At 37.4% G+C, this 12,187-nt stretch overlaps 1 protein-coding gene across 30 annotated transcripts in view; it reads left to right on the top strand.

Annotated features, from left to right (window-relative positions):
* Positions 1-12,187, top strand: part of NRXN1 (neurexin 1) — a 735,374-nt gene that overhangs the window by 510,575 nt on the left and 212,612 nt on the right. For all 30 annotated transcript variants that reach the window (XM_074863962.1, XM_074863985.1, XM_074863984.1 and 27 more), the window contains one exon: positions 120-301. In XM_074863962.1, the coding sequence (XP_074720063.1) occupies positions 120-301 (182 nt within the window). The remainder of the gene's footprint in view (positions 1-119; positions 302-12,187) is intronic.

Here is a 12,187-nt window from a genome sequence, read left to right as displayed (position 1 = left end):
GTTTGTTTCTATGAATCCATTTGCTATATGAGAATATCTTGATTTTTGTAGGGCATATGATTTCCATGTGGGTTCGCATGGGTGCCCACGAGCTAATCATATTTATTTCTGTTTTACAGCGGGAACAACATATATCTTTAGCAAAGGTGGTGGACAAATCACTTATACGTGGCCTCCTAATGATCGGCCAAGCACTCGTGCGGACAGACTGGCAATAGGGTTTAGTACTGTTCAAAAAGAAGCTGTGTTGGTACGAGTGGACAGTTCTACTGGGCTCGGAGATTATTTAGAGCTGCATATTGTAAGTATTATTAACAAATGCATGATATTTCTTCTTGTTTTGATTGTTCTTATATTTGTGGGTTTTAAATTTATTTTAATGTAGATACAGCGGTTTGGTAATGAACTTTTTAGGGTCAATAGTGAACTAAATGATAATGGCTTATAGCATACGATACTGTACAGGGTCTCAGACATTCTCAAAATGCCTTTTACTTTATACAGGACTACTTTATATGGCTTTTCGATTAAAAATCATACCTGGATACCTGTACAGATATAGCAGTTTACTTCAATCTAATTACATGAAACAGTATTTAGCAATGTCAGAGGAAGGTACATTAATCCTGGAGGATTTAATCTGGAATCTAGTGGGGAAATTACAGTGTATCACAATTGGCTGTGTTTATTGTTAATACTAGAATTTATCCTCTGATTTCACCATTCCTTTGTGATGATAAATCTTAAGCAGAAAGCAAGATTGTCAAGCTAGGAAGTCTAAAAAAGTAATTTCGGCTGCCATAAAGCAAGTAACTAGCAATCAAAATTGAAAGCATCTGGATTTTTATGGCAACATAAATAAATGATCAGTTGAGATAAACATAACTAGGGCAGTATAAAATTTTGTTGTTTAGATTAGTCTCAACTTTGTTAATGTATTAGTTTGATTTTGATTTAAGAATCTCTCTGCTTTCAGGAACAGAAGAGTTCCTTTTGAATGAAATTACTTACTGATCTATAACCAATTACACTTCTACCCTCAGAAAACATTCAGCAGTGATAATTTTCAAAATTAGAGGGAATTATGGTATTCAACCTTCCCAGGCTCCTTATTTCTGTAAAGGCACTCTTGCATTGTGGACCAAGGTGATATTTTTTCTTTTATTTACTGGCTTGAGTAAATAAACAAAGAAAGAAGGCCACAAATAAAATCCAGAGGTTGTCTATACCCTTCTCTTACATTGAAACTCACGGACAAAATGGCTGGCTGGTATTGTACAGTCTTAATTTAAAAATGTGAACAAAGCAACTTCTCCGAGGTGCCAGAAAAATTGAGAGCCTACATTTTTCAAGGCAAGTATTGTGTTGCTGAAGAGAATTCAAAAATTTGCTTTCCAAAGCTGCATCTAACATCAGATGCCTAGTCATCATTTGCTCGTTTCTTTGCAATCTGAGACCAGATCCCCCCACTGTGGTCAACAGTGTTACTTCTTGCAGTGTTTTCTTTTTCATTAGCATGTTAAGGAACGTTTTTCTGGTAGTATTACTATACCTGAAGTCTATCAAAACCATAATATTTGTGCAATCTTCTGTCTAGCCTTGATTGTTCCATTTAAAAAAAAAACATTGGGTTCATTAATTATGAGTTGGAGATCAAACATTATTTCCTGCTCATAAGTGTTTCAGTTGATTTGTTTTTTCCAGATAACTTTCTTATACCCATGCTGTAGCAACAGATAGTAAAAATAAAGGAACAATTGAGAGTTTTCTATGGTCAGAAACACTACCAGCTTAGTGATGGGGAAAATAATAAATTATACTTTATTGGTCTTTTGGAATTTCTGTGAAGCAGCAAAAGGCCTTTTATCATCATGCTCTGAGAGGTGATCCTGGCCTCCTCCTATTGTCTTTGCAAGAGACTTTGGGAACCTCCCTGAAGCCTGCTCTGCTTCAGAGCAAAATCTGTGATAACTGTGCAAAAATTTCACTGGAACGAGGTCTGACCTTCTGAGAGCTGCTTCAACGTAGTCTCTCTCTAGGGTGGAGACACTAAAGTGGAGACCTGAAATCCTAAGACATCTGGCGAGGGTTTTTTTAAGGGTCATTAATGTTAGATAAAGCTTGGAAAACTGCTGGGATATAATTTCCCGGAATCTATTTCAAATAAGGATAGTATTCAAAAGAAAGTTGAAAGGCAGTATTTTCAAAAGCACTCAAAGAACATATATCTTATTAAAGTCAGTGGAACTGTAGGCACTTCTGAGAATTTTACCTGAGATCTATTTTAGCTCAGCAAGATATTGTGAAACATCATGGTTATAAAAATGAAGAACATAGAAACAGAGAGGCCTAGGTATATGTTATATTTGAAAAATAGTTTATTGGATCGAAACTTTTCAATATTGGTAGCTATTCTATTAAACTAGCTGTAATAAAAGTAGTACGAGGGCTGTATCATTCAAAACTTCCTTCTTGCACCGATGTTGAGATGCCACCAAGAATGTCTTATCTGCTAAATAACCAGAAACATGCAAAAGCTGTGAATAGTGGAAGGAGGAAAAACTGGAAGGGGGGAAGAGTCTAATTCTGCATGTTCTTTTGCATGCACCCACTCACCTGTTTGTATAATGAATATGCATGAGCAATAAATGCCTGTGTACATTGAGGTGCACTGTGCATGGATAACTTGTGTTATGAAAACTATAACATCATAACAAGGATATAGTTGTGATTTAATTATGCTGAGATTCAGTTTTACAGTATGATAGAAACTGCTTCTTTTGTTACTGAGGTTTTCCCACCCAGGAAGTCATTAACCACTCATATCCTCCCCAATGACAAAATTTGGGACAGATGTGTAAGGATAGGTTTTAAGTGTATTTTCAGCAGAATGGTTGCAAAGAAAGTTTGGGACTATTTCTTTGAGTTAAAAAAAATTTAGATCATAGTCCTCACTAGCATGTTGGGGACAGTGCTTGTTTGGGATGTTTCAGAACAGAGCTATGAGGTAGCTTGCTCTTAACCTTCTTCGTTCTAGAAATGGAAGAGGAAGTTACAAGTTTGATTATGGTACTTCAATATGTGCTTGCCCTCTTTATTATTCTGTTTACTTAAAGATGATGTAAACCTAAGAATGAAATCAAGCTCATAACAAATTCTGATTTTGAAAATTGCTACTTGATCGTCTGAATCACAGCTTTAGTGTTAGGTTAGAAACACACTTATTTAAAGTAATCATTTAACCTCCCCAAATAACCATTGTTAATATGAGAAACATTTTTAAAAATGTATAATCTGCATTGCTACCAGATGCTTAACAGTTCCAGTGCAAGTATTTTAAATTCCAAGATAGATTATTGTAAAACTCCACCTGTATTGTAGCGACCTAGATATAAAGGACTGGTTGTGTGTACTAATTAAGCTCAGTTACAGATATGAAGGAATAAGGCAGATGTGGCAGCATTTTGAACATTGTCCTAACCCTCTTCTGGGGGAAGCTGGGAAAAAACGCCCTGTAATTCCAGCGAGAGAAGACTGACAATCCTACCTAGGATATAGTAAGCATAGAAAAACAAAAAGAAATTAAACTCAGGGTAGGTTGTGGTCGATATTTTTTTATTTTATTCTCTTTAATGTTTTTAGGGAAAATTATTACAGGGAAAATGTAAACCAGTAAGTAATACTGTGATGGGAAAGTGTGGAAAACTATTTCAAAAGATGTAGTTACCTTAAAAAGTATGATATGCTTTAAGGACAGATAGTATCAATATATGCAAGGTATAACACAACCTGAAATATTCTGAAGATGCAGCATTACTGGCATGACAGATTAATCAGTATTGTACTTAGATTTTCACAATGTGTTTGTGAAGCCTTCAGAGTTACCATTAATGATGGAGGTGAACAGTCATAAGAGAGGAAATATTATATGTCTTACAGAAAATTGGGGTTTGGATCATGAATAAATTCAGTTTGTGCTCTTTGTCTCAACTATTTATATACTACATCTATTAAAATATATATTGTGAGAAAGGCATTTTTCATTTAAAACTTCTTCCATGAGGAAGCTGTGGTTAAAAATCAAGTGAAAGCTTTTGTGAGTTTTTGTCAGTTTTGGTTCAAAAATTCTCTTGGTTTAAAAGGAAGTTAATGCTTCCCCATTTTCTGAGCTATTTATTCATTTTTTGTGCATGATATACTTAATTTTTTTATAAACTAGGGAAATATTTAATATCTCCAAATAAAATGTTGACTTTTGTGTAAAAAAAAAAATATTGATATCAAGGGGTTTTGATTTTCACTTGAAGTTAATGAAAAATTCTGCAAAACTCCTCTCTCAACTTTTTTTCTTAGTCATTTTTTTGGAATTTTTGGCAAACTTAAAAGGACTATTATTTCCTGCTCCCCTCCCTCTGTCTCTTAGTTATACATATGCAGTATTCTTCTGCACCAGGCTTTTAATAGCTGACTCCGTTAGATTCTGTTGTACATATACATAATATATGGATAATTTTAATTTATGCAAATATAACGATTTTCCCTCAAGTGAACAGAAAGACTAAAATTCGAGTGAGGATAAGACTTCTGTGTTTGAGCGTACCAGTGAAAATAATGCAGAGTCTTAAGATAAATGAATTTGTTATTCTCTTTTGAATACTTCACATCTTGGGCTTAATGCCTAATGGAAAGTCAATTGAAAGATTCTTATTGACTTAGTTGTATTTGGATCAATGCCTAGAGTTGGATGTACTTTCAGTGAGATTGATGGTACAAATACCTTTGATTTTAGTGGCTTGTAGTGGAGCTAATTAATTTTCCCAGGAAGAGTTTAATACTCTTTAAAAAAAATATTCCCAGAATAATGTTTCTTCTAATAATCATCTCTCAAATATGTAATTCCTTATTATTATATGTGTATCTGTGCAATGCAAAGATTTGGTAAGGCCAGTGATGGCTTGTATATGCATGAAACACTAATGAATTTAAAATCGAATTATTCACGGCCAGGAAGGGCTAAAAGAAAAGCAGAACTAGGTTTCAGAAATCTGATATTTTAGAAGTGCTGAGCATGCATATCAGTGGCTAAAGTCAATGGAAGCTGAATATAGTCAGCACCTCTGAAAATCAGGCCATCATCATATCAGCTAAGTGGGCATCAGGGGTCACTCTGGAGCCCTGAAAAGACTTTGGATCATTATGTTTATCGGAGTTGTGATATTTAATATTCTGCTACCTTGAGACACAAGAAAATGTCATAAGGCTGATGTTATCTAATCCAGAATTCTGCTAATATTTGGTATTTCCTTATTATGCTTATATACATGATATTTATTTGTGATTTTTTTTCTCATTAATATATATGTATGAAAAATGCTATATGAAGTTTAACTGCTGTGGGCAGTGATTGTTCTCTTTGAGGAACAAAAATCTCAGCAACCAGACTATGTGTTAATCTTTAAACTGAAGAAAAATCACTATGGAAGAAGGATTTCCAGACTTGCCTATGGGTTTGAATAGCGAAAAGCAGTGCAATCAAAAAAGAATCATTTATGGGACTAGACAGGCAGGTGAGAATGCAATTCAATGTACACAAACATTAAGTTAATTAGAATGGGAGCAATGAATTAATCTAGGGAATTTGTGCTAAATGCAGCAATCATTTACCTCAGTGATCAGGTTAAAGATCTGAGTTTGTAGGAAAGAAAATAAATAAATCACTGAAATGGTCAAGCCATGCCTTGAAAACGTGCAATTAAGTTATTCTTTTGTATTAGCAGAGATAGATTAAAAAAAACTCTGAAAAGGGATTTTATGATATAAGCTGTTTGTTAATGCCTCATCTTGAATACTCTGCACAGTCCATTGTCGTGCGCTGAGCAACAGGGGTCTGTTCTTACCATAAACAGGCCAAATTGCTGAGAGAAGGTTATGGAAATGTGCTGATTCTGGCACAGAACAGACTGTTACCTTACCGTATGAAAAATATGAATGGAATTTGGACAGTTGATATAATTAAACAGTTTGCCTATGTCTGCCATCATAGAGTGCTGCAAGGAGAAATCCCGATGCTGGCATGGAATGTCCATTATACCAGCATGGCAGGTCTGATCTCCCAGCTGTGATTTCCTGGTTCCCCAGCCTAGAAGTGTGCTCGAGGGAAGCAACTCCTTTCATCTTCTTCCTCTGTCTTGGGATGAATATAAGTTCTCACTTCTTCCTCTACCCACCTAACTGTTTTATGCATCCTGCTCCTTTCGTGCTTTTGGGAGGGTAAAAGCTTCTTTCACAAAAAGCATGCTGTATGATGGGGTCACCACCTGCCAGCCCTTGGCAAGAGAAAATTGCACAACCAGTAGGACCTAAGTTCTCAGCTCAAACACCATGTGTCAGTTACAAAATGCTCCATCCCTCAACACTGGTGCATCTCCTGAGGTGCTTTCTTCTAGCAAAGATGTAGAGCCTGGCTGAGGGTGAGTATATTTAAAACACTTCTGTTGGCCCCACATATGTTAGAATCATATGATAGCAATACGGAAAGAATTGCATGTGGCCGTGGTGTTGCATGAAATGATCTTGCAGACCCGATCCCATCTGATCTTGCATATCTCAAGATTACACTGTAAATTGAATCCATCTCTGGGCTGAACTGCTTAAGATCCAAAACTTTGTCATTGAATTTGATGGCAAGTCTTCCTTTGACTTTACTGTTGCAAACTGTACACAAATGGGACTTTTGATCCAGCACAAGGTAAGAACATAAGTATGGAACTTAATTTTCCTGGGACCTTGTTGAACTTAAAAAAAAAAATGCTACAAAGATTAAGAATATAAGGAGTTTGGGCTGAGTTGTGTCACACCCAAAAACTGCATTTTTAAGAAGAAAAGTGGACCAATTTGGAGAGGCAAGCAAAAGAGCAACCATATTTAATTAACATCAACTTGAAGAGGCTTATGACCTCTTAATAAAGCAGCTCTTATTTTTTACATAGTTACTTTTAAAGCTCTGAAGTACTACATGGATTATGTCCAGTCTTATTTTCAAGGATTCTTTCTTGCTCTTCCCTTTCCCTTGTTCCCCAAGTTGTTTTTCTGCCGTGTCCTCAAACACAAATTCATGTGCTATGCATATGCTGCAGTCCCAGTGAATCCCAGTGGAAGCAGGTGGCAACCTCCAGGGTCTCAGTGTTTACATACCTCTTCTTTCCCACAGAGTGAGGTATGCTGTATAGCTAAAGGAACAGAAGAGTCACTTCAGATGGTGATTGTATGGTGTACTCACATGGAAGACCTTGATGAGGACCTCTGATTAGTTCTGTTTAATTAAAGAGCAAAAGCAGCACGAACAAAACAAATAAACCTGTAGCCAAAATTAGGATACATATCCTTTTGTGATAAGTTTTTTATGTATAAATACCAAATTTCTGGCTTCAGAAGGGAGGACAGAAGGATTAGTTTATAATGTACAGGTAAATAAATAGCCCATCTTTCCTCTGTAGCAGCACCTTTCCTAGTTAATATTATATTCTCCTATTGATGTTTTAGATCACTCCCAGTCTAATCAGGTCCTTTTAATCCAAAATTCCCTGCACTGGTTATTAGCCAACATCCTTGCATACGAAGGTTACAGATATTTTAATAACTTGGCACCAACTCTTCCAGAACATTGCCATGTATAAAAAGAGCTGATGAAAAATTTAGCAGACATTTTAGCAACCTTATTAAGATTTAAAGAATGCTTAGCTATTTGCAGTAGCAGAACAGTTGAGGTGTTCACTGAAACCTGGCGGATCACCCAAAGGAAGAAGCATCGAATCAGAGGAAATTATGGTGATTATTTGGAGAATGAGAGCTCTGGATGATTGAGGGTCACTTCCAAGAGCTAGCCACTTTTGTCCACCTATCATACATGGGTACTTCTCTGCTTATTACATCTATTGTGTATTTTATTAAGCATATACTGTTTGTTATATCTAGTAATATAATAGAGTCAGCTCTGATAATATTTCCTAGCTTGTTACTGCCTAGTTCTCGTCTAATTTTAGAGAAGCACAAAAAGATTTGCAGTCCCTCTTCACTGATGGGCATGCCTGGCTCAAAACCAAGTGGAAGGCATGTGTACCCAGTGTGTTAGAAGCCATGACAGTGCCGGGTGTAGGCAGGCTGTAGGCACTTTGGGCCAAAAATGCATGGTTTGGAAAAAAAAGGACAGATATGAGCAATAGCATCACTTTCAGAGTATCCTAGACTATGCTTTTTGTTCCTGATGGCAGCTTGAATAAGAGAGAGTGACTCTCAGATTGCTATGACCCGTTGAAAAAGGGCCAGGCTTGCACAGGACAGATCAAGGTTTCTTTCTTATGAATATAAGCCAGAGCCCAAGATCTGGCCCATTAACTCCCTGTCTTTTAAATTTATGAGCTCTAAGTGAGGATGAGGATATAGTGTACACTGCAGCACAAAGTACCAGTGTAGCAGTTTTTCAGTGAACATGCAGCATGAACAATATCATTTTTAATACCAGTCAGAGAGATTAACCTGTTGATGCAGAACAAGACTAGGGGAAAATGCTGCTAGTGACCTGAACAGATTCTGATCCTAACTCCAAATAATTCTTATCCCACCAGTTCCACTATTAATTTGTCTGAAGAAACTGTAGAAATACAAGTAAGTATGAGCAGGATCTACATCAGGCCAGAAAACTGCTGGAAGGTGAAAGGTGCAGAGGAATTTCACAGAGCCTGCTGCTTTGCTTCAGGCATTTGTTTAAGTAAACATTGCTATTATGGTTAATCACTTTGTGCTAATAAGGAAAGCTCATCTTAATACTATTCTGGTTTTGTGAGATACTACCTTAATTGTAACTTATAATTAGTTAATTAGACCACTTACTTAAATCAGGTTTTGCTCTGTGATGCCTCAGTGTCATCACCAAACTGGAAACTTGTTTTAATATTTAATGCTAGTTTGCTTTTTTTTCTTCTAGACTGCTTTGTTGTCTTGAGTCTCACTTTTCACTTATGCCACTGTGTCAGTGAAGAGTAACTATAGTAAAAATCCCTGAATTTTATCTGGTGTACTGGAGGGTAGAACTGAATGCACTGGGCCTGGTTCCTACTTTCATCCAATCCAGTTACTTAACTTTTACAATCTTTGACACTATCTCATTGCACCAGGGTCATGCAGGAAATAGAGCCAGAGCAGGGAATTTATATGGATTTCCTGAAACCCAGGTTACCAGTTATATCTCCACCTGCTTTTCAGTAACTTGCCCACACTATCTAATCACTATCTCTCTTACCTGAGCATGATATGCTTGACATCGGTGTGTCTCCAGTGCTGCTGTATTACTGAGCAGCCTTTTCCTTTCTCTCCCAGCAAAAACCATAGGTGTATATTTGCCTTCCCTATCAATCTTACAGGATTCTTCCTGTTTGACTGGGCCACTACTGCTGTTAAGTCTTGACACTTAGATCACAAGAATTTCTGCACAATAACAGACAGGATAAGGATTTAATGTACTGATATTGTCAGTGTTCTGGTGGTTCATGCTTAATGTAACAGTCCCACTAACAACAGGTGAGTTTTCCTCTTAAGTGTTTGGAGAGGCTTAAATATCTCTCTGTGAAAGCCCATTTACACTGAAGCATTCTGATGCTCCAGAGGGTGGATTAGCTGAAGGAACTGACTCATGCATTTCTTGGCTTTTGATAATTACCTAGCTTACACTGAATAAGGGATGCTGAGGAACAAAGGAAAGACACAGGCCTTCAGTTCTTCCAGTTCTCTGTGAAATTATCCTGAAGCTTTCAGTGCAGCAGCATGAAACTACTAATGTGGCTTTAACTTCTTGTGCTAGAATTTGTAGGTGATAATCTATGTTCAGTCAAGGGCGAAATGTAAGTCCAGGTATTCCCTCGGGGAGATGTAAATCATGCTTGCTGCTGCAGCATTATACATTCTCTGTGGTCTAGGAAAAGCTGCTCGTACAGGACTGGGAGGCCTTCCCTCTGCGTATTCTGCTGTTGGGTCAGGTACTCCTCTTCATCCTGGGCCCTGGATTGAAGGATGGGGTTGAAGCATTACATCCTCATTGGATGCTTCATTTTGGGGCTGGAATCTCTTGTGACCTTCTGTTCAGCCCTCACCCTTGGTGGACTTGTGACTTACTGTCTACATGCTGAATGCTAACAGACTGCATTCTACCTGTTCGCTCTGAAACCTCATTAATGTCCTGAAGCCGTATTGTGCCCCATACAGGTTTTTTTTTTTCCTGACCCAGTGAATTCCAGGGAACAGCAGAGAGTTCCTGGAGCAAAAGTACTCAGCCTTTCCCTTGCATAGCAGATGGAGTTTTTAAGACTAACTGTGGATTATGTAGCAGTGCCTTTTTGTTTAGGGACAAGCACAAAGAGCATTATCATACAGGAAGCTAGTTTACAGTAACTTCTACCAATTAAAATAAAAAGTGAAAAGATTATGGCATAGAACCTTAATAACCACTCAGCATATTTGATAATGTCACTGCTGTCGGTATCATATTCACCACTATGTTTAATAGCTGAACAGATGCAGCTCACTAGAGCACCACATGGTATGCAGCAGCAGGGAGTCCCATTTGACAAGTTGGTTTTGTTTTATTTCCTTCCCAGAGAGCCTTCCCTGATATCCCAAGTTTCTGTACTGTTTGGATTTGCTATTCAGCAAACAGAAAAAGGCAAGGGGATTCTGTGCTGCTTGTTTTCAAAGCAAGAAAGGTTTTGACTTTTTAGCGGAAGTACTGTAAAATTCCTAATAAAGCTAATATAAGTCATGTTTTAATGTAAAATTGTCAGCCCTTGATCTGAAAAGGGTTGGGTTCTAGCAGGTAGCGTATATCTGCATGCACAGGTCGTTTGTAGGATAGCAACTATGCTGTTTTGTGGAGGTGGCTTCAAGTGTGGGGATCTTATTTTTTTTAATTGCAAGATTTTGTGTCCACATCTGTAAATCACTTTGCACAGTGAGCAATAACTCTTGGCTGTAATAGCACCATGGGCTGTTGCGGTTGTTTGGTGTTTCTAGATTTGCTCTCCATGGAACAATTCATGGCAGCATTTTGTGAGACTTTCCAATCTTCTAATTGCTTGGCTGGAAAAACACTCTGAGGCTAAAATAAGATGGCTATGCACTTAATATTTTCTAAAAAAATCACAGGATAATACAGAGTAGATAATGAAACCTTGACTATATGATTTGGGTATTTGTTTCCAGGAAACATATAATAAAGATGGGAACAAGACTGGAAGTGCTGTAAGAATTATGTTATCCACCTCATATTACCTGGTCCGTAAATAAACTCAGAAACTCCCTCGGTTATATTTCCTATTCCTTATTAATGTGGTTGTATAGTTAAAGATGGGTGCTGCCAAGGGCTAAATTAATGGGCAGTGTCTTTCCCTGAGCTAAAAACTTGTCACAGCTTTGTGCTCAGCTGATATGCTCCTTTGGATTTTTGGGTTTCTATTCCTAATCTACTTTTTAAATATTTTGCTGGCTATTTAAACTGACATTCTTAAGGCATTGATTTTCTTTCCTTCTTTCTTGCTTTTCACTGCATATTCAAACTCAAAAAAAACACCCGCACGTCTCCTTGTCACAGCTGTAGTGTGGTACATGATGACACCAAGCTGTGCTAGTGTGGGAGGAGGGGAGATAGGGGTTGCAAGCACTGTGGAGAGCTGATTAAAATTCAAAATGAGCTTGATAAAGTGGAGAAATAGTCTGAAATCAGGAAGATGAATTTCTACAAAGGAAAGTGCCGAGTTCTGTACCTAAGATGGAAAAATCAAATGCACAGCTATAAAATGAGGAATAATTGTGGCCAAGAATCAGTTCTACAGAAAAGATTGGGAAGTTACAGCTGATTGCAATCTGCTGCAGAGACAGACAGGCATCAGTCTGGGATGTATTGACAACATGTGGGGTGGCAGAGGAGGCAGAGAAGTTAATTGTTCACTCAGTACCACTGGGACCTTAGCTGAAGATCTATGTTCAGCTTTGAAAAGGAGGTAAGCAAATTAGGCAGCTAGTAAAAGAACTAGCAGTATATTCTAGTTTAATTAACGTGTAGCTCCTAAGAAGAAAATGAAAGAATGGGTTCTGTTTTCTTTATGAAAGACAGGGAGTGACTAGATGTGAAAACCATCTT

This window comes from Strix uralensis, chromosome 3 (genome assembly GCF_047716275.1).
Source record: "Strix uralensis isolate ZFMK-TIS-50842 chromosome 3, bStrUra1, whole genome shotgun sequence".
Lineage (NCBI taxonomy): Eukaryota > Metazoa > Chordata > Aves > Strigiformes > Strigidae > Strix > Strix uralensis.
The sequence above is the reverse complement of the archived record's forward strand: the minus strand, read 5'-3'. Positions and strand labels throughout refer to the sequence as shown.